Source organism: Oreochromis aureus, linkage group 22 (genome assembly GCF_013358895.1).
Source record: "Oreochromis aureus strain Israel breed Guangdong linkage group 22, ZZ_aureus, whole genome shotgun sequence".
Lineage (NCBI taxonomy): Eukaryota > Metazoa > Chordata > Actinopteri > Cichliformes > Cichlidae > Oreochromis > Oreochromis aureus.
The window spans coordinates 19,403,302-19,424,656 of record NC_052962.1 but is presented as its reverse complement, the minus strand read 5'-3'; the positions used below and the strand labels follow the sequence as shown (position 1 = coordinate 19,424,656).

At 40.5% G+C, this 21,355-nt stretch overlaps 1 protein-coding gene across 2 annotated transcripts in view; it reads left to right on the top strand.

Annotated features, from left to right (window-relative positions):
* The first annotated feature begins 498 nt into the window (after positions 1-498).
* The window catches only part of nup153 (nucleoporin 153), a 22,509-nt gene continuing 1,652 nt past the window's right edge, over positions 499-21,355 (top strand). The window contains exons 1-22 of one of the 2 annotated variants that reach the window (XM_031729417.2): positions 499-631; positions 5,550-5,772; positions 5,860-6,135; positions 6,980-7,119; positions 7,937-8,065; positions 11,488-11,604; positions 11,763-11,810; positions 11,982-12,035; positions 13,011-13,148; positions 13,262-13,314; positions 13,571-13,703; positions 13,814-13,975; positions 14,156-14,254; positions 14,337-14,421; positions 15,221-15,322; positions 15,410-16,057; positions 16,784-16,963; positions 17,104-18,051; positions 18,449-18,889; positions 18,988-19,206; positions 19,289-19,475; positions 20,938-21,355. The exon at positions 20,938-21,355 is cut by the window's right edge and continues 1,652 nt beyond it. In XM_031729417.2, the coding sequence (XP_031585277.2) occupies positions 503-631; positions 5,550-5,772; positions 5,860-6,135; positions 6,980-7,119; positions 7,937-8,065; positions 11,488-11,604; positions 11,763-11,810; positions 11,982-12,035; positions 13,011-13,148; positions 13,262-13,314; positions 13,571-13,703; positions 13,814-13,975; positions 14,156-14,254; positions 14,337-14,421; positions 15,221-15,322; positions 15,410-16,057; positions 16,784-16,963; positions 17,104-18,051; positions 18,449-18,889; positions 18,988-19,206; positions 19,289-19,475; positions 20,938-21,025 (4,599 nt within the window). In that variant the 5' untranslated portion in view covers positions 499-502 and the 3' untranslated portion in view covers positions 21,026-21,355. The remainder of the gene's footprint in view (positions 632-5,549; positions 5,773-5,859; positions 6,136-6,979; positions 7,120-7,936; positions 8,066-11,487; positions 11,605-11,762; positions 11,811-11,981; positions 12,036-13,010; positions 13,149-13,261; positions 13,315-13,570; positions 13,704-13,813; positions 13,976-14,155; positions 14,255-14,336; positions 14,422-15,220; positions 15,323-15,409; positions 16,058-16,783; positions 16,964-17,103; positions 18,052-18,448; positions 18,890-18,987; positions 19,207-19,288; positions 19,476-20,937) is intronic. The other variant, XM_031729418.2, reaches the window with a different exon arrangement.

The following is a 21,355-nucleotide window of genomic DNA, read 5'->3' as shown; positions in this document are numbered from 1 at the left end:
TTCATAAGGTGAGCTCCCCGCTACTATGAAATTTTACTTCCACCATTTGCCAGGCAGATCTGAGTCAAAATCTAAAGCCCTTATCTCAAAATGTCTCAAAATCTCAGAGACATGTAACTTGAAATTATTTGGAATTCTTAAGTCAATATTTGGAATTACAGACAACAGAAAATATTTTTCTTTTTTCAGTGGCAGAAAGAAGCTTCCATATCCCTCCCCCATGCCACATCATTTATAAAAACTACTGAAAATGCCTAGACAAAAGGAAAAAAAATAATTTTTTCCCCTTACAAATATATGTTATTGAGATTTATTAAGATTTATACTTGTGATTTTTGTAAATGTAAATGTACAAATGTCCTTATAATTACTCTTATTACCTTTATAATAATAATTATCCTCATGATGCCATACAGTACCCTTGACCTGTCGAGTTTACCTCCTTTGTTAGGTTATGCAACTACATTTCCCATAGTTCCTTTGAGAGTGGCCACTGTGTTGGATGACAGCTATCCGGCGCCGAAACACCGAAAGACACTCAGACGAAAGAGCCATGGCGGCCACGGGTGGAGGGAAAATTAGAAGCAGGAGATATCATATTGCCTCTAAACCTTACGCCAAGAGTAAACAGGTAAACAGAATGAACAATTTCAGTTTAAAGCCCGTTTCGAGGACCGTACAGTGACTGTAATGCTTGTATTCTTGAGGTCTTGTTATTGTTTAGTTGGAGACATTTTGTGGCCTGCAGTTAGCGCTCGTGGCCTCCACGCGCTGCTAGCATGCACAGGAAATGCTAACGGCTAAAGGCTAGCTAACTAGCTCATAGGTTAGCAAAAGCAGGCGGGCTTGACAGTCAAATCGCAACACGGTGTGTCGTTTACATTAGGTAACGAGTGTTGATTAAGTGCTCATTCACATGCGACAAGTTGAGATGGCCAACATTTGCTGAAGTCGTGAGTTTTTAACTGTTAACAAAGTTCGTGGAAAGCGAGGAAGTAGGATTCTAGCCATTAGCCGATGGAGCTAGTGCTAGTGGACGCTAGCATCGGCGAACGGCGCATTGTTGTCCTCGGTTCTTAAGTTTTGAGGCGTCATACTGTTGCAGGTAGACGTGGCAAGATGGTTTGGTTCTAAGCAACAACTGTCTCGGGGTACACATAACTGTTTTACATTTTAAGGTTGTGTTGGGGGGCTGGGTGGAAACCTTTTAAGTGCTAGGCACCGTTAGCCAAATCAAAGCCAGCTGAACTGCGCAGAGAGCATTGGCTGCTTGGAAACCCACATGGTTACCTTAGTGGGTATATTTGCCGCCTGGACAGCGGTACTGTTGGCTTTAAAACCAACCTGTGATCTTAATGGTGGCTAAGACTTGTCCTGGTAGTCGAAAATCTTGTGTACTTTTTTTGTTATCAGTTAAAGAAAAAACTCCAGTGAACTACAAGTGTATTCTCTATCTGGAGTGCAAATCAACTGCAAATCTTTCTTTCTTTTTTTTTGAGAAATATACAATCGACTTTCCTTGACGATCGTCATTAATAGTCGTAGTCGTACAAACAATCATCAGCACCAGCATTCATAAATGTTGTCACATTTATGAATTTCAACTAAGACAGGATTTTGGATAGATATTATTTATGCTTGCCATCAAGATATATTGATTATACAAACAAAATACTACACATTTTTTAATTCGACTCTTCTGGGTTTCATGGTTTTTGTTTTCCTCCCATGTTTGATGCTCTGGATCAGGTAATATCACAAATCAAGTATAATCAACATGTTTCTATCGAGCATTATAATTGATTGCATTCGTACGACTATGTTTGACTCTTTACAAGTTGTGGCAGTGATTTATTAAGCTGCTAACTGACCAGAATCCAATTCAGGGTCACAAGGGTAGAGAGCTGGAGCCCATCCCAACTCTCATAGAACGACAGGTAGGGTACTCCCTGGGCAGGTCGCCAAACTGCTGCAGGACTAATGCATATACACAGAAAAACATTCACACTTCTACCTAAAAGCACCAGTTAACCGACAACAGAAAAAGAAGACTCATGTAATTTTCCAAGCTCTGCTGTTGTCGTTCCAGTGTCATGTTACAGCTCTTAACAGCATATATCACATAATCAGCAACCCAGATTTTGCATAATTCAGCATTGATCCCATGGCAATGTACCCTTTTGACTTCGCACATAGTGTTAAAATAGAAATGGCATTCATGGTAACAATGAAGACAAGTACATGAAACTGTAGCATGAAACACAAAAAGAAGTTGAATAGTTTTTCACCTCTGTAACATGTGAGTCAAGGTTAAGTCTTTTTAAATTGTGCATAGATTCAATAGCACATGATGCAGAAGTGTTTGAACTTTCACATTTAAGTAAAGGCTCACTCACCCACAAACAACAATTACCCAAATCTTATTTACAGTTTAAAAGATAGGTTTAATTTTTCATCATCAGTTTTGTTTACACAACACTTTGTTGAGAAAGCAGAAGGAGCTTGGTAAGACATGCAGTGTTTGTGCTGTTTCTGTCTTGATTCACTTCTAGGATTGCAGTTCTTCAAAACAGTCGGGCTGGCTTCACTTTTCTTTTTTTTAAAATAAGAGCACCAATTTAATTAGATATTATTCACTTAAAAAAATAAGCACAAAAGCTTCTCAAGGTTGATGTGCAGTTCATACAACACTCTTGGGTCTTAGCTATGCTACTGTGTCTACAGTAGAAATCCTGATGGATAGCTTTTATGATTTTTTTTTTTTTTTTAAAAAGCAACACTATGGTGGTGGTTATACTTATTTTTCACATTTTATACACATGTAAATACACTAGTGTATTTGCACACAGGGTAAAGTACAGGGTGCCCCACAGGTGTGTGGCATAGATAAGGAGGAAGGAAGGAGCATATATAGCTTATCAAGTGCTGAAAGTCACTGCGGGGTATATGGTGTCTCCAAGAGATGCACTTGCAAGCTGGTGCTTTTCCTCAGAGCTTCCTTTTCTAACTTCTCTTATCACAAACAGCATTGGTGTCTTAATATGAAGACACCCAAGTACAACAATAACACTGGACTTTAAATTAAATATTTTCAATAAATGTCTTCTTGCATCAAAAGACCACCAATTTAGAATCCACTTAGTCACTTATCACATCACCTGTTCAAAAAGCTTAAATCTGAAGAACACTAATCTTTTCACCTGCTGTTTCAGGTTACACACTGAAAATGAGGCTGCTAGGCTGAGTTTTTTTTGTTTTTGTTTTAAAGAACAAACCAAAAGTAAAATGGTCTGTATGCTGAAAGTCTGTTTGCCACATAGCTTCAACTTTGGCAGGTTCTTGTTAAACTTAGCTACAGGCTGAGAGATTGGTCAGTCCTCTCTCTGGAACTGTTTTCACATTTGGTGTCTGGTCAGGATGCTTTCTGAAGTTTCCTTTTCTCACATTTTGCAGTCAGTATGAAACAGTTCATATCAGACATATTAACACTGCTGGATATATTCCGTTTGGTTTAGCTGATGAAGCTAGCAGAGCATAAATGAGTTAGGACGCAGGCAAGACCGCTCAATAGTGCACTGGACTGTCCTCACATCAGCTCAGTCTGACCTCACACAAACTTTTAGGTGGATATTTTTCATTTGAATTGAGTAATGTCTAGAAAAATTTCCCAAGATCGAATCCATATGTGAAAACACCCTTTTTACCTTCTTAGTATGAAGAGTAGCTTGCCAGTATGCCAAAGGTAGTCAGAACTACAGTTATGTCATTACTTTACAATAAAACAAGAAGAGTGCTATCAATAAGAGCACAGTGTTCCTCGTGTTTAGGTTGTATTTTGTGGCAGAGGCAGGGAGTATATGCACACTGCAATAGCAGTTGCACATGTGCGTAAATTATTAATGTGTAATGTGCCATGTGAAAACTTGTATAAAGTTCAAATTTTTTTAATAAAAAAAAAAAAATCTAAGAACTTATAGATTGATATGCAAAAAAAGTTTAATTTATCTGTGTTAAATTGTTTTCTATAACTTTTTAACTCAAAGATGTCAAATTATGACTGATGTTTATTGTGGTTTAATAATTACACAAATTGCCACCTGTAGTATGTTCATAAATAATTAAACTTCTGATAAAAGCTATGATAATGCACATGCATTATCATCACAGACTAAAGAAGTAAAGTCATCAGCATCAGCGAGGGCGCAGATTTCATTGACTGGCTCACCAGGTTGTACCCTTAGTCGTGTGGCTGCAATGAGTGGGAGTTTTCCCTTATAACCAAAAGGTGTGCTGTACAAAGACTTGGAGCGTTGTTTATTTGCAGTTTATGCATCAGAAATGGTTCACAGCTACATTTTTGGGACATGGTTTTGAGAGGTATTGACATTAAAGAAACCGTGGAAAAAAATTTAAGTCCTGTAGTTCTTGTTGCATTGTTGCTTAGCTGTTTTTGCGCACAGCTGGGATTGTCTGCCTGCATCTTTGGCTGACAATTTGCGTGCTGTGTCACATTTCTATTTATAAGCTTATTCTGTGCAAACGTTTTATTTCGGAAAAAATCACTAAACACTTAATTAGCTGCTCTCCACTGAGTGTCTCCTGCTGTGGATGAGTTTCATCATTGTGGACTGCAGTTGCTAACGGTCGAGCTCGCTTTGCCTTTGTAGCCTTAGTGAACTGTGTGTAGAGGTCCATGACCAAGCTCTCTAGTTGCTGTAGTTTCTAGTTAAAGTGAATCACAGTTCTTCTGCAGGACAAATTAAGGACTGCTGTTGTCAGCTGCAGTCCAAGATGGGGAAGTTGGAATACAAAGCCCAGAGCTAAATTGCATAGACTGATGAGCTACCCAGTAGGGAGACAAGAATGAGGGGAACTAAATTAATTGTAGATTGTTTTGTTCTCAGAGATGGTTTAAAAAAGTTACAAATGCTAAAATGTGTGTCCCAGTATAACTGGGTGTTGAAATGCATTTACTTTCTATGCATGGTATTTAGGAGATTTGACTCCTCTGCATCGCCGGGAATTCATCCAGTGTTTGACCTGAGTACAGTGCAGAACAACGTCACTTGCTCAGTGTTTCACAGAAGCATGCACAGTGCCTGACCCAATTTCTGTGTTTGTTTTGTTTTGCACAAGTGAAGACGAATAGAGTCTCATTGCAAATGACGGGCAGTGCACTTGATTCAGATAAAAAAATCCAATGTTGATAGCTGTGGTTTGCTAATCTGAAGTGTCCAAGGTTTTTATGACTCTCGGTTTTGTGGAGTTGATTTACCACAAGTTTATTAGGTCTTTTGACCGAGCATGGGATTTTTTGTGTTTTGGTGTCAAAAGTGAAAAATCCACAAGACTGAACTAGCAACACTCTTAGCAGGGAATTTTATTTTATTTTACATACATTGAATAGTGTCCAGTGCCAGTTGTCAAAGGAATTTTCAAATGAAGCAGCTGCAAATACTGACTTGGTTTGTTTTTTTTGTTAAATGTAAATATTATTTATTTTACACCCTTATTGACTCTTTCCTCTCCCCTCCTCTTGGTTTTATCAGCAGCAGTCAGGCCTCATCAGTCGAGTGACAGACACAGTAAAGAGCATCGTTCCTTCCTGGCTGCAGAAATATTTCAAGAATGGCGATGCTCCCGAAGGAGGAGTAGATATACATGGGACAGAGCAAAACTGCAAGCCGCCGCCTCCTCCTCCTAATGGTAGCGAAGAGGGACCACCTCCCCTCGATGGACGTGACTCCCCAGAGCCAAGTACTAGTAACACAGGTGAGGGGTCTTTCAGATCATATGGTTAGTGGTGATATTTTATTTGTATTGCTGAGCTCACCTGTCATATTTGTCCTTCTTACACAGAGCCCTCAACAAGCAGAGCATCCCTGAACTTTCAGGAATATGTGCTCTCTCGACCTCCTCTTAGTCGCTCCCATCTCCACTTCACCCCACTGGATGCCTCCTCCCCAACTTTGGGGGCTTCTAGCAGCCTCTTCTCACAGCCCTCCACCTCCTCAGCCCCTGGACCCTTTTCCACTGGCTTCTCCTTGGTAAAAGAGATTAAGGATAACCTGTCACAGCATGAAGATGATAACATCTCCACCACAAGTGGATTCTCCTCCCGTGCATCTGACAAGGGTAAATAGATGGCAGATTTGTGTGTTTAAGTGTTTTGTAATGTAATCTGACATAATGTAAATATTTAAAAAGTGGCAGCTACAAACATGAAATCTGTAACGTTCTGCATACACTCGCTTATCCTCCAAAGTGGGTTGAGGTAGTGGAGCAGTTAGAAGAAATTTAATTCTCAGTTGATGAGTGAATTGAGCCTCAGTGTTGAGTTCTTTGGATCTGTTGTGCCGTTAAACCGGTCTGTGTTCAGACTATTTGCCTACTGTTGTATAGGTGTAAACACACAACTACAACCCCATATATAGCCTTGACCGCAATGTGTTGGACTTGCATACATTTGCATATGCAAAGCTGATATACAGCTATACATATAGCATTTCTTTATTCCAGGACTATACCCTTTGAATACTGTTTGTTTGTGGGATGAAACCACGTTTAGCACAGCTAGTAAGGTAATTACAGGATGAAGAAAGGGAGTCTGAACAGATTTGACGTAAAAGTTATAATTTGAGTTGATTTTTATGATCTTCTTATAAACATTGTTTTTCTTGCCTCAGACTAAGCAGAACTGTGATTTTGCTTTTTGGATACATTTTTAGATTAAAATGCAATCAAATAAGTATTGCATATGTGGATGGGCAGTTCAGGTAGAGGGGCTCTAGTATATACAAACAACTCAGCCACATAACCAAAACAAAGTGCTGTAATTAAAAAAACAAACAAAAATGTTTTATATCCAACACTTTTTGGACGTATTTTCAAAGCCCTATAGAGCCACGGCTAGAAGCTAGATTAACACACTAGTGTTCTCTTGAATTATAGAGATTTTCAGTATCTCTTTCTTTTTCAGATGTCCCCACTTCTAAAACGGCATCACTTCCTCAGCTTTGGTCCCCGGAGACAGACAGAACAAACTCTGGACCTCAACCTTCCCAGTCCAGTCTGAAAAAGCCTGCTTTCAACCTGTCTGTCTTTGGAACATCCTCCAATGTGAGTGTTTGTCTGTCCACCAAGATCCTGAATCTCTCAGCATGTAATGTTTGTAAAAAGCTCTTAAAAAAGAGTTTCATACATGTTTTACCAGGGTGCCATGAGATGAGTGAAGCACATGATTGAGTGAAGCTTACTTATCACAGCAGCTTGATGTAAATGTGCTGATCTTTGCTTCGAAGTGCAGTCAAATGTTGATGCTTCGAGCACTAAATTATAAATTTACAGTGGTATTTTTGTTGGATAATATGTAAAATCACTGTTACTATCCCTCTAAGAGACAATCTCTTGTTTACAAGATTACTTTAGTAATGTTAGGCTGCTTTACATTTACTTTTTATTGCCACTGGCACCGAAGTTGAGGCCAACCAATTCATAGCAAGTAGCATTACTGTGCAGTCCAGCTCTGATTTTAACAAGACAAAACAGTTGAATATTTAAACAAAAAAGTAAGAGTAACGCCTAATACAAGTCTGAGCTTGTCGGACATGTTTTAGGAAGCTCTAATGTAACAGTTAGTAATTCCCTGTAAAACCACGTGAGATTATAATAAATCAACTTCTGAGAATACGTGAAAGCTATGCTTTGACCAGTAAAAGTCATAGTATACCTTTGACTTTCATTGTATATTGAAGGCACTATAACACATATTTGTAGTTTAACTTTGCATTTGATTTATTTTGAAATGTTTTTCTTATTTCATGAGTTAAAGTAAAGTAAATCATAACAAATGGGGCTCTCATAAATTAGGATAATAACTAATTTAGGAATGTATGAAAAAATGACTCTGAATTATATTTACCTTCCTCCGTTCCAGTCCACTTTAAACAGCACGGTGCTGAACTCTAGCCAGCTTGGAGATTCACCCTTCTACCCCGGGAAGACCACCTATGGTGGTGCAGCTGCAGTCAGGAGCTTGCGCAGTCGTCCTGGAACACCGTATCAGGTGAGCAAGATGATGGTCATGTATGGTGTTAAAACAGAAGCTTTTATTGTTACCATGGCACCGCGTAGCAGTCTATTGCAGTAGGTCTTATGCGTTGTATTTTATTTATTTATTTTTTATTTGGTTGTACACCCTTGTAAAACGTAATTCATGCATTCATTCTGTTACATTTGCAGGTGTGCTTGCATTTATTTTTTAATGTAGCTTGTGTTGAATAAAACAGTGAAAACATGGGTTGCACTAAAGTATATTTTTAATCTTGTAATAAAAAGTGTGTATATCTGAGTATATATATCAGGAGTGGTAGCATTGTCTAACATTGTAGTAGTTTGCAGTAGTTTCTGAGGGTCAGGTTTGATCCAGAAAAACACATGAATGCCCTGCTAATGTAGACTGTTGTTCTGGTAGTGTAATGTAGTCCGACTTAGCCAGGTGGTTTTTATTAGATAAAACTGTCTTTTTTTTTCTTCTTCTTCTTTGTCTGGCTGATGTTAGGATTATCTGCTTTTGTGACCACAGTGATTGGTACCAGATGTAGCACGTAGCTAGCCAACCTTGGCTTGATTGTTTGCTAATGTTGCCTTTGGCAAAATGCTACTCAAAACCACAACAGTTTTGTGTTGAGTTTGTGTTGGAGTCTCTTTGGTGGAAGCTATTAGGACTGTGTGGTATGATTAAAATCTCATATCCTGATATGTTTCTGTTTTATATGATAAATTTTGTACTCAGGACTGAACAGTACCGTATTTTCACGACCATAAGACGCACCGTACTAAAAGGCGCAGTCTCAGTTATGTGTGCCATTACTGTATTTAACACACACATAAGGCGCACTGGATTATAGGGCGCATACAAGTACCGTATGCGTATTTAAAAATAAAGCGGGAGCAAACCTGAGTTTGGTACTCACATTTCTATTACCAGTAATCGTCATCATCAACAACACACAAGCATACAAGTGTGCGTATTTAAAAATAAAGCAGGAGCAAAACGAGTTTGGTACTCACATTTTTATCATCAATCAAACCCATCGAAGTCCTCATCCTCTGTGTCTGAATTGAACAGCTGCGCTAAATCTCCATCAAACATTCCAGGTTCACTTTCTTCACTGTCAGAGTCACTTTCCGTGCCGTGCGGCTCCTCGGAAATGATGCCGGCTTTTGCGAAAGCTCGAACAACAGTGCCAGCAGACATGTTAGCCCAAGCATCTACAATCCATTGGCAAATTGTGGCGTAACTCGCCCGGCGCTGCCTTCCACTCTTGGTGAAACTGTGGTCTCCATCGGTCATCCATCGCTCCCACGCCGCTCGCAGCCTTACTTTGAACGGGCGGTTCACACCGATGTCCAGCGGTTGGAGTTCCTTTGTCAGGCGTCCCGGAATGACAGCAAGCTCACAGTTCATTTGTTTCACTAGTTTTTTTCACATCGGCTGTGAGATGGGCACGCATAGAGTCACAGATCAAGAGCGATGGTGATGCGTGGAAAAAACCACCTGGTCTCCTTACATACACCTCCCTCAGCCACTCCTTCATCATTTCCTCATCCATCCAGCCCTTTTCATTTGCCTTAATGATGATTCCTGCTGGAAACTTCTCTTTAGGCAAAGTCTTTCGCTTAAAAATCACCATAGGCGGCAGTTTCTGTCCATTAGCATGGCAGCCAAGCACAACAGTAAAGAAGACTTTTCATACCCGTTGTGCGTATCGCTACCGTGCTGGTCCCCTTCTTCTCCACAGTGTGACTCACCGGGATGTCGAAAGTGAGCGGCACCTCGTCCATGTTTGTGATGTGGCTGGGCTGGATGTTTTTGTCGCCGATGTGTTTGCTGCAGTAGGAGCGGAAGATGGCCAGCTTTTCCTTATAATCCGCTGGAAGTTGCTGCGCTACCGTAGTCCTGGTCCGGATGGAAAAATGGCACCGTTTCATAAAACGAAAGCGCCAAGACGGGCCTCCTTGGAAATGTTCAATGTTCATTTCTTCAGCTAGTGAAACTGCTTTTAGCCGAATGGTGACCGTCGAAACGCTTCTCCCGCTTGTTCTTTGCTCGATGATCCACCGCTCGAGTCTTTCCTCCAACTCGGGGCCACCTCGCCTTATGTCCACGGAAACTCAGCTGCGTTTTCTTGACCTGCCGGAGCTTGTTTTCTAGCTTCCTCCACTTGCGAACCATCAATTCGTTAATCTTAAATTCTCTCGCTGCTGCTCGATTTCCATGTTCCTCTGCGTAGCTGATGGCCTTCAGTTTAAACTGTGCTTCGTAAGCGTGTCTCTTTGCCATTTTCAGGGTTGTTAAAACAACGATGTCCTGCATAACGCACATACCTGTACTTTTATACAGGTATGTGCGATCGTATATACCGCTACAGTCAACGCCCACACTTCACCCTTTAGCGTTCTCATGGTGTTCTCTACTACGTCCTCATTACAACACACAGGGCGCACTGCACTATAGGGCGCGCCATACTTTTTGAAGAAAATCTAAGACTTTTAAGTGCGCCTTATGGTCGTGAAAATACGGTACTCATTCATATACGATTATTTGTCTCTTTTATTTAAAACTAATGAGAAACTGTTTAAGAATGTAAAAATGCGACTGTATAAAATCTAAAATACTTTTTAAAACTAAATAATTAAAGACCAAGTATAAAATATTATTATACAAAACATCAAATATAAACATTGTACCTTAAAGGTTCACTCTAGGATTTATTTTGACCATTTGGTTGTTCTTTTGTTTCCCATTTGTAAACTTGCTCCATATTCGTTCATATGGTTCTTTCATAGGTGGTCGAATAGGTTTGTGGTGGCCTATTTTGGGGACCAGCATAATATGCAAAGTACAGTTTGGTCTTTGTCAGACTTTATGTAACTAAACAAAGTTCTTGATACAGAGGTAGCTCCTGGGTTAGCAGTAAGATCCTCCATTTGTCTCGACTCGCCGTTCTCTCTTTCCGAGCTACAATGTGTGTTCTGTCTCACCTCTACTCATCATTCTGGTATTCATGTTTCTGTTTGCATCCATGTGTTGCCATGTAAGATTGCCCACCATAATACAAATGATGATGAAAATATTGCTGTAAACGTTGTATTTGGCAACACAAGGAAATATATAAGTGGTTACTGGAATCCATTTCAAAGCTGCTGTTGCTTACTGTTGGCGATGGGAATGAAAAGGAGGCACAGCATTCAATTTTTGTCCTGCACACAGACACCAGCCCACACGCTGTTGGCTGTAACCTACTAGAGAGGTTAAAGGTCTAATATGCTCACATATTGGCCATAATTATGTTTAATAAACAATAAATGTTGCACAGAACATGTTTAAGATTTTGGAGGTAAGTTGTTTGTTTGTGATACTGACATTATAGTTTGAATATTATTGATTAAACTGTAGACTGAAGTAGTTTATCTGATATGCAGGCCCCGGTGAGGAGACAGATCAAGGCCAAGCCTGCTGGTGCTCAGCCCTGCGGGGTGACCAGCGCCACAGCCAGACGCATCCTGCAGTCTTTGGAGCGCATGTCGAGCCCACTAGCTGTGAGTACACACATGCAAGATGAAATTATACTTCATCTCAGTTCGGTGTCCCACATAGAAGTGAATATGCAAATATAAACATTGTCAAAATGTTCTGGCAGGTGTTCCTGCTTTAAAATCTTTAAACCTGATGGACATTTATTTGTCTTCATTTACAGGATGCCAAGCGAATCCCTGCAGCAGCCTCATCCCCCTTACTGTCACCAGTAAGAGCTTTTAATATTCAGCATAAGCATCAGTTTTCTGACACTTTGTACATTGCAGCACATCATGTGAAGATAAACACCCCAGACATTGAGAAAAGCTGGTTTATATTATTTTGTTATACTGACACCACATCCAGCCCAAAAAGTTCTCACTTGAGTTCTGTCTTGCAGCCAGTGGATGGTGTAAATCCAGATGCGTTACATCTCCCGTCTAAAAAGAAACGGGTAAGTACCAGTTTCAGAATATATGTGGCCATCAAAATTTTAGTTAGCTCATAGCTGTCCAATTTTAGCCTCGTTCCTCTGGTTTGTTAATAACGGTGTTGAATGTGGGTGAAAGCTTGTGGTTGCAGATCAACATCTAAATTTCTCAAGTGTCCTCTGCAGTGTGCTTAGTGATACAAACAGGAGATCATTGTACAAGTGCAGCAGCACTTGTTGCAATTTGTCTTCATGTCATTTCTGTCCCCTACCGGTTTGGTCTCCTTTACGCTTATTAACGGGAGTCTCCTCAGCTGTTCCTCACTCTGTGTGTGTCTCTTATGTGTCTACACACACCTGTGAGCAAAACTCTGGCAGGCTACTATGTAGTTGGCTCATGAAATGGTGCTAATGTGCGCTGTATTAAGTGCTGTCCATTGTTAAATTGTGCCAGCTCTGGAATGAACTTGTCCTCAGTAATAACTGTCAGGCGTTGCCAGCTGTGACAGCTGCAGTGCAGAACAATGGTGTATTCAGTCTTACAGGTCTGAACAAGAAAGCCTGCTTACCCAAACCAGGGCTTTCATGTGTAATTTCTGTTTTACCTCGGCATGGTTCAAAATATAACCAAGCAGTTACTAGAATTTTCTTGGTTATGCCTCTTGAGGCAGTGGTGTTTTATTTTTGTTTTTCTTTTAGTTTTACATAAGCAGACCTGATACGAACCCCATATTTTTTAATTAAAATATAATCTTGACAGTCCTCTGTAGGTCCACATAGCAATTTCTTTATGACAGCATCTGAAGGATTGCTATAAAGTTATCTTTGAAGTAAAATTTTATGTATGTTTAGAGAAGTTGATGTTCACATTTCAAATCGGTTTCATTTTTGAGTAGAAAGGAATTAACTGTTTCTGAATATGGACACAGAAAAGAACAAGAATCAAACACTGCCCTCTCAGTTAACTCTATTTTTATTAATTTTTTCTCCTAAATCCAGATGGACTCTAACCTTCCACCGGTGCAAAAACTTGTGGTTCCTGCTGCTTCTGTATCAGGAAACCGCTCTGTGTCCTTCAGGCCTACTTTAACCCCCGGAGGAGTGACTCGAGCTGTAGACAGGACTGCAAGAGAGACGGTTAGTTGCACAGTGTTGCCTCCCGTCATGATTTTCCTGTATTTGCAGCCAGTCAGAATATATCAGATATAAAACCTGTTTGTAATCCCTTTGTTTTTGCATTATTCCCATAGCACACAAGACAATCACCACAGCTTCCCGAAGCGACCCCAGGTCCATCTCAAAGGTAAAACAGTGACTCTGATTAATCAGGTTCAAGTCTAACTTAAGAACGATGTTCCTGTCTCTGAGAAACTGAGGTGACAGTTTCCTCATATTCTTGCATTTTCAGATTTATGTCCTGCTTAAAAATCTTGTTGAGAATTTATCTCACAAATTAATTTATTATAGTCAATTTATTCAAAGTAAGAAAGCACAACAAGCTAACTGACAAATGGTTGTTTATACCTGTATTTGGTTTTTTTGTTTTGTTTTTTTTTTAGCACAAAGAGTTCTAGTGGCCCAGTTTACCCTCTGTCCAGCACACCTGCAGTCAGCAGTGTGAGCTCTGGAGGAGGAAAGATGAAGAGAGAGAAGACCACTGCTCGGCCCTCCTCCAAACGTCTGGTAGATGAGGTGAGATCTTGATCTATCTAATGGTGATCTTTTTGTAAGTTATCACAGTCTTCATCCAGTAAGAGAAACAAAGGTATAACGTGTTGCTTCTGCTTGTTTTCTGACTGCAGGTTGCGGAGGTGCCAGAGCTCCCGGCCATTTTACTTCCCATCAGCACATCTGCATTGCCCACCTTCAGCTTCTCTTCTCCTTTACCGCCGCTCAACACTTCCACTAGCTCCTCTCCCAAGATCTCGGCTGTTACTCCTGTTAAGGAAACAGTCACAGATAAGGTACGTCTTAAAGCATCCGAGCGTTTTTCTGTCATGAAACTGCGAGTCTCAATCGTTAATTGACATCAAAACAAACTTTGAGCTAGTTCAACTTGACTTTACTGGTGAGTAGGTGACTGAAATAATGCTTTTAAGTCAGCACCAATTAGGTTTTTTTTTTTTTCTTTTCACTTTTTACAGGATCCACCAAGAGCCTCAACGCCACCTTGTGTACTTTTCACATTTTCCTCCCCTATTGTCAAAACTACTGCTGCTAGCCCACCTTCCTTTTCCCCCTCTGTAAGTATTTTTTTCTACTTTTTTAATAATTACACAACCTTGCTTTAGAAGGTTAAATTGATAATTGTTTGTTTCTCTGTAGGCTGGATTTACTTTTAGTGCACCTGTAGCGAAGCTGGGTCCTTCTATGGTGAATGGAAAGTTGACCACGCCCATAGCAGCAGCAGGTAAGTGTTTTGCCAGAGGCCCTTTCACATACAATGTGACAACATATTTAAAATAGTGCTGTCAGCATTAATCTCGTTAAAATGACGTTGACGCCATAACTGCATTAACGCGGCAAATCTCTGTTAACGAGTTACCGCGATCGGCCCGTGCGTGGGGCTGCACGACGTCAACGCATTAGCGCGGTTAGCTTATTAACGGAGATTTGCCGCGTTAATGCAGTTATTGCGTCAACGTCATTTAGCGGGATTAACACTGACAGCACTAATTTAAAACCACCAGCAGTTCCCTGCTGTATTGAGCAAAAGACAGCACAGTGCAAGTGTGTCGGCTGGTAAGCACTTGCTAATGTGTGTTGTACTGAAATTTGACTGCAGTGTGATGTATGTCTGCACGACAGTTATTAAAGACGGTGAGCAGCCACAAAGAAGACACAGTACAGTAAGAGTGAAGCACCCATTTTGCGCGGTTCCCTCTACTGAAATGATTTATGATAAATGGACTTGTAGTATGAAGCGTTTTGCATACTCAATGTGAGTAGAAAGAAAGCATACAAGTACGAGTCCAATTCAGTGATTTTCCTCTATGCCTAAACATTTTTCTAACATTGACATGCTGGTGTCTGACGTTTATTGGCAGAGGAGCGCTAAGGGACACTGTTCAGCACATGACGTCACCCTGTTAGAAGTAATTGTGGAGTGAGCTCTTTGAAGCCTAAATCATGAATTCTGGCTTCCTGTTAGTTTGTATGACCTGAGAAACCTTGAAATGAGTTTTTGGTCTCATGTTTCATGTTTACAGTAAAAGCAGCTGTAAAAAAAAGCACAGAAGACTTTGAAGGACCTTTCAAACCAGCCAAGACCTTGAAGCAGGGCAGCGTCCTCGATCTTCTCAAAGCCCCTGGTTAGTCTTTGTATTTTGCGTTATGAAAAATTTTCAGATGGTTGAGTTTGAAGTTCATTGCTTTAATTAATGTTCTGGTTTCTTCAGGTTTTGCCTCTCCAGTCGCTCAGATATCCCCAGCTCGCGATGCTACTCCTCAGCAGTTGTCCACACAGTCCACTGCCCCCTCCTCCACTTCTGCAACCTCCTCCACTTCTTCAACGGGGTTTGGTGGTTTGTTCAAAGCCTCAGCAGACTGGACCTGTGATGTCTGCTTGGTTCCGAACAAGCAGTCAGACACAAAGTGTGTTTGCTGCGCAGCCCCACAGCCCAAGTCTTCATCCAAATCCATGGACAGTAAACAGTCACCCTCCACCTCTGTTGGGCTGGAGAGCAGCAGCAGCACTAACACCACCTCTACCACTACAACCACAACAGGTTTTGGCACAATGTTTTCCAAACCTGCCGGCACCTGGGACTGTGATACCTGTCTTGTTATAAACAAACCTGATGCAGTAAAGTGCGTGGCCTGCGAAACGGCCAAACCCGGAACGGGACTCAAACCCTCACTGACTCTTTCTTCGGCCTTCTCGCCGGTTAAGACTGTACCTACTCCCACAGCCGCAGTTTCTACAGAGTTCACCGGGTTTGGAGACAAATTTAAAAAACCTGAGGGTGCATGGGAATGTGATACCTGTATGGTGCAGAACAAAGCAGAGGACACCAAATGTGTGGCCTGCACGAGTGCTAAACCAGGTAATTAATTAAAAATGTTGCTTTTCTGTTGCTGAATCTTGGCTTTAGGTTGCACCAGCTGTCCTTTGCAGTTCTTCTCTGTAATTTCATAAGCTGCATCAGTGACTAAAGTCATATATATATATATATATATATATATATATATATATATATATATATATATATATATATATATATATATATATATATATATATATATATATATATATATATATATATATATATATATATATATATATATATATATATATATATATATATATATATATGTATATATATATATATATATATATATATATATATATATATATATATATATATATATATATATATATATATATATATATATATATATATATATATATATATATATATATATATATATATATATATATATATATATATATATATATATATATATATATATATATATATATATATATATATATATATATATATATATATATATATATATATATATATATATATATATATATATATATATATATATATATATATATATATATATATATATATATATATATATATATATATATATATATATATATATATATATATATATATATATATATATATATATATATATATATATATATATATATATATATATATATATATATATTTACACACACGCGCACACACACAATTATTATTATTATTATTTTTATTATTTTTCTTCTCATGATCTCATCATTGACTGTGCAGGAGCATCAGCAGGACCCTCTTCATCAAGCAGCAGTGCCCCTGTGTTGGGATTGGCAGAAAAGTTCAAGAAGCCGGAGGGAGCCTGGGAATGTGATGTCTGTCTTGTGCAGAATAAAGCATCTGATGTGCAGTGTGTCGCCTGTCAGGCAGCCAAACCTGGAGCTAAAGTGGAACCCAAGGGTAACAAATGCACTCTACTTGCAGTATTTTTCAGTAGCATGTAAATACTATTTAAGTGTGTGGGGTGCTAAAAGGTTTTCTCTTGTGTTGTTATTTCATTACATCACTTTACCCTCTTTAATTGTGTCCTCTCGTTTCAGCCTTTGGTTCTACTTTTGGTTCTACTTTTGGTTCCTCAGCCAGTGGAACCTCAGGATCTTCTGCCTCTAGTACTGGAGGTTTTAAGTTTGGCACATCAGACAGTACTTCAGCGTCTGGAGCAGGAGGTTTCAAATTTGGAGGCTCGCTCACTGAGTCGACCTCTTCTTCTTCATCCGGTGGATTCAAATTTGGAGTGCCGTTTGGAAGCTCCTCATCAGAAACCACTTCTAAAGACACTACTGCTGCATCAGGGTTCAAATTTGGCGGCTCGTCTGAGAGCTTTAAATTTGGGGCTGCCTCTAGTGATGATAAAAAGTCAGACCAGCCTGCTGCAGGTTCTGGGTTTAAGTTTGGAGCTAGCAGTGGGATAGTGTTTGGAACTGGATCTTCTAGCACAGAAAGCAACTCTTCTAAGGGAGGCTTCACAATTGGACTTTCAAAACCCGAAGAGAAAACATCAGTCACCTTGACAACCTCCTCATCCTCTATTACTTTCACACCTCCCTCCTCTCAAGAAAATAGTAACAGTAAAGCATCTTCAAGTGACACAGACAGCGGCTCAGTCAGCATCTCATGCGGCACAGCCAGGTCTGTATTTGGGAGATTGGGGGAGCCGAGTTTGGCCACCAGTGCACCACAAGTAGTCCCTACTTTTGGGTCCTCACAGGCGGCTAAAGAGCCCGCTGCTCCTACATTTACCTTTGGTAAGCCAGAGGAAAAGAAGGAAGCGGCTACCTCCTCTGCTCCGTCTACCTTCCTCTTTGCTGCTGCAAGTAAGGATGCAGATTCTACACAGGCCTTTACTGGTGGCTTTTCCTTCAGCAAGCCCAATGCTCCAACAGAGCAACCTCCACCTGCTTTCACTTTTGGAAAGTCAGCAGACAAGAATGAAACATCATCTTCAGAAGCCCCAAAGCCTACCTTCGCTTTTGGAAAAAGTGCTGCAGGTACTTAAATTTCTGTCACTTACAGCACTTTGGGTAGATTGTGGTTTCTAGACCATTCATGCAGTTTCTTTTACTATCATTAAAAAATGCTTAAGCAATTCTGGGATTCAGTATCTTCATTTTATATTATTGTATTATTTTATAAAATTGTAATCTTTTTCTTACAAGAAGATGCCAAAATATCCACGTTTTCACCCAGTGATTGTGTAGGTCTGTTGCTTCTGCGCTTAAAAAACATTCTACTCCCTCATTGTATTACTAAGACCTCAGGATGTGCGATAACCTGGAAACATCTGTTTGTCTTTCATTGCTATGACGTGTGTGTTGGTGACTTACTACGATACTGTGGGTTTAATTGCTGTTTTCTTGATCTCTGTCATGATCTCGTCCTGCACAGAACCTGCTTCTGCTGCTCCAAAACCAGCCTTTTCTTTCCTGGCAAGTAAACCAACCAACGCCACCAACTCCACCACTTCATCGTCCTCCACCCCAACTCCCAGTCTGTTTGGTGCTGCCAGTGGCAGCAGCACCTCCACACCGGCCCCAGCTCCCTCTGCAGCTCCAAACACTTTCATGTTTGGTCAGCCTGCTGCGGCCTCCAGTGACGCTCCTCCAGCTAAAAACTTCATCTTTGGCCAGAGTCAGGACAGCCAGCCGCCTGCCCCATCAGCTGCTCCTCTCAACTCCACTCCTGCTCCTGCTCCAGCTCAGCCTTTCATCTTCGGTGCTCCAACCAATGCTGCTGCTGCTGCTGCTGCTGCTCCTCCTGCTCCTGCTGCCGCTGCTGCTCCCACCTTCAATTTTGGTGCAGCAGCGCCCTCTGCTGCCTCCTCATCAGGTCTGTAACTATGAAGTATCTACATCGGGTATTATAAGTGATCAATTTGTTTATGATTGACATATGTATTTATGTTTTCTATTCTTTTTCAATCACAGCTCCATCTGCAGGTCCAACCCCATTTGTCTTCACCTCTGCTCCCTCTGCTGGGTTCGGGAACAACCAAACTCCTTCATTTGGATCATCTTTCGGATCTCCTTTCCCAGCCACACCTTCCCAGACCCCAGCTTTTGGGGCCAAACCGAATCCTCCCCCGGCCTTTGGACAGCAGAGTAACTCCACCCCTGTATTTGGGCAAGGTGCTAATCCCGCACCAGGTGAGTGGCTGGCTGCCTTTCGAGCCTTTAATAGTCATGATTTTAGTTGTGACATTAAAATGTAACACTTTTTTTAAACCAGGTGGAGGCTTTCAGTTTGGAGGAACCGGTGCATTTGGAGCCACAACCAACAACACCTCAGGTGTGTTTACTTTCGGAGCAGGATCCTCAGCCTCCCCTGCTCCCCCTGCCAACCCCTCTGTCGCTCCCCAATCAGGTGCACCTGGAGGTGGATTCAACTTTGGGCAAACTCCGACTTTCAATATTGGGTATGTTGCTTTTTCTCAGTCTAAACCTCTGCATCATTTTAACTTTTATCTGTTACTCTTATTGTGTATATTGTAGGGCTGTGCGATATGACCAAAATCTCATATCCCGATATTAACACATCTATCGTCCGATAACGATATAAATCACAAAAATGTAACATTTTCTGTAAATTCTGTGAATGTCGGGCAGCTCGACTTGCGTGAAGTGTTTCCAGCTGGGCGTCGCGTACCTGGGTCGAGTGTTTTAACTGATGCATGAAACTATACATTTTAGACATAGGTTGTAACGGCCGCCGTTTTCTTTGTGAGTATTTATTACACAGCGTGCTGCGGGGAAAAGCCTGTTCTAACGTTTGAGTCTAAGGTTTATTTTTTAGCACCTGACAGCTTTTTTGCTTCTCATCCGTAAATACGCTGCATCTTTCACGTGATTCAGTTTATTTTGAAAAGTCTCAACAGGATCTTGAGCTTTATTGTGAAAGGTTTATGTGGGAAAATAAACAAGCGGACACGAGGTGGTTTTACCGTCGTTGTTGCTAACGACAACGCATAAAAACAAGCGCTTGTCCGTCCGTAGTGTGGTTATATTAAATATAAGAGAAAGAGAGAACTTTAAGAAATTAATATAACCACTACAGTGACCATCAAAACGATGAAAAAAATATTGCTGTAAACAGTTTATTTTGCGACACAACGAAACAAACAATAGCGTAAAATGAAACGATAGACGTTTTTATATCGTCATCCGATATATATCGTTATATCGAGCAGCCCTAGTATATTGTGTATTTGTTGTACAGTGTCCTTGGGTGCTCTGAAAGGCGCTATTTTTAAATAAAATGTATTATTATTATCATTATTATTACTATTATTACAGCTAACATGTAAAGTTTTCCCAGTGTATGCACATCAAAACAGCTTTAATCCAAGTTAGCATGCCCTAAATGGAAATTAAATATTTAAAGAGTGGTATTTGTGCTGTTATCTATAAGTGTATATAAATAATAATAAAGATCATAGAAAAAAGATACCACCATCGATGTATGTGAGATGCTGTCACTAGTTGCAGCTGTCATTTGCTATCATTTGAGAACGAGGCGGCGTAGGGCCTTTAAATTGATACCATAGGTACATCGTTAAAACATCTTGGAAGAGTAAGACCATCAATGACCTCGACTTATCTTGTGAATGAGAGCACCTGAGGACAAGGTGAAACAGTATTTTGAAATTCATACCATAGGTATGAATTCTGCTAGCAGGCTGAGAGGTAGCACTGGCAGTCAGAATATTTGCTTAAATGTTTTTTTTTTAAGTGCCCCCCCAGGGGAGCAGTGTATAATATGTATTCAGAAATCAGGTGTCTGCAGTGCAGTTCAGTAGATTCAGCCACAAAGTATTTATGATTTTGTGTATGTGTGTATGTATGTGGTGATGCTCTAACGGGACTTGTCTGTTCCCACAGGTCTACAAAATCATTCACTGCTACTTCAGGTGGACAGCCAGCAATCGCAGGGCGCAAGATCAAGACGGCGGTGCGGCGCAGAAAGTAGAGAGTCACGGTCTTGACAAGAACTCAGACTTTACTATGACTCGACTGAATCCCCACTGAAGCCTGAATAAAGTTCTGGAAGGTCTCAACTGGACAAACACTGAAATTGCTACCATTCGTTAAAGGGCAGAGACTGGGCGCATCATTCTGTGCTCAGGGTTGGTTGGGTGGGCGAGGTTTATGTCGGGTTTGGGCTCAGCTGATTATTCACAGGTTTTCACATGCAGATGGGAGCTTTTAATGTGTGAGACCACCCCACAGGATTTGACACTTACACAAGAACCTGTTGACTGAACAATGACGCTGACTTAGAGAACAACAATCAAGCAAA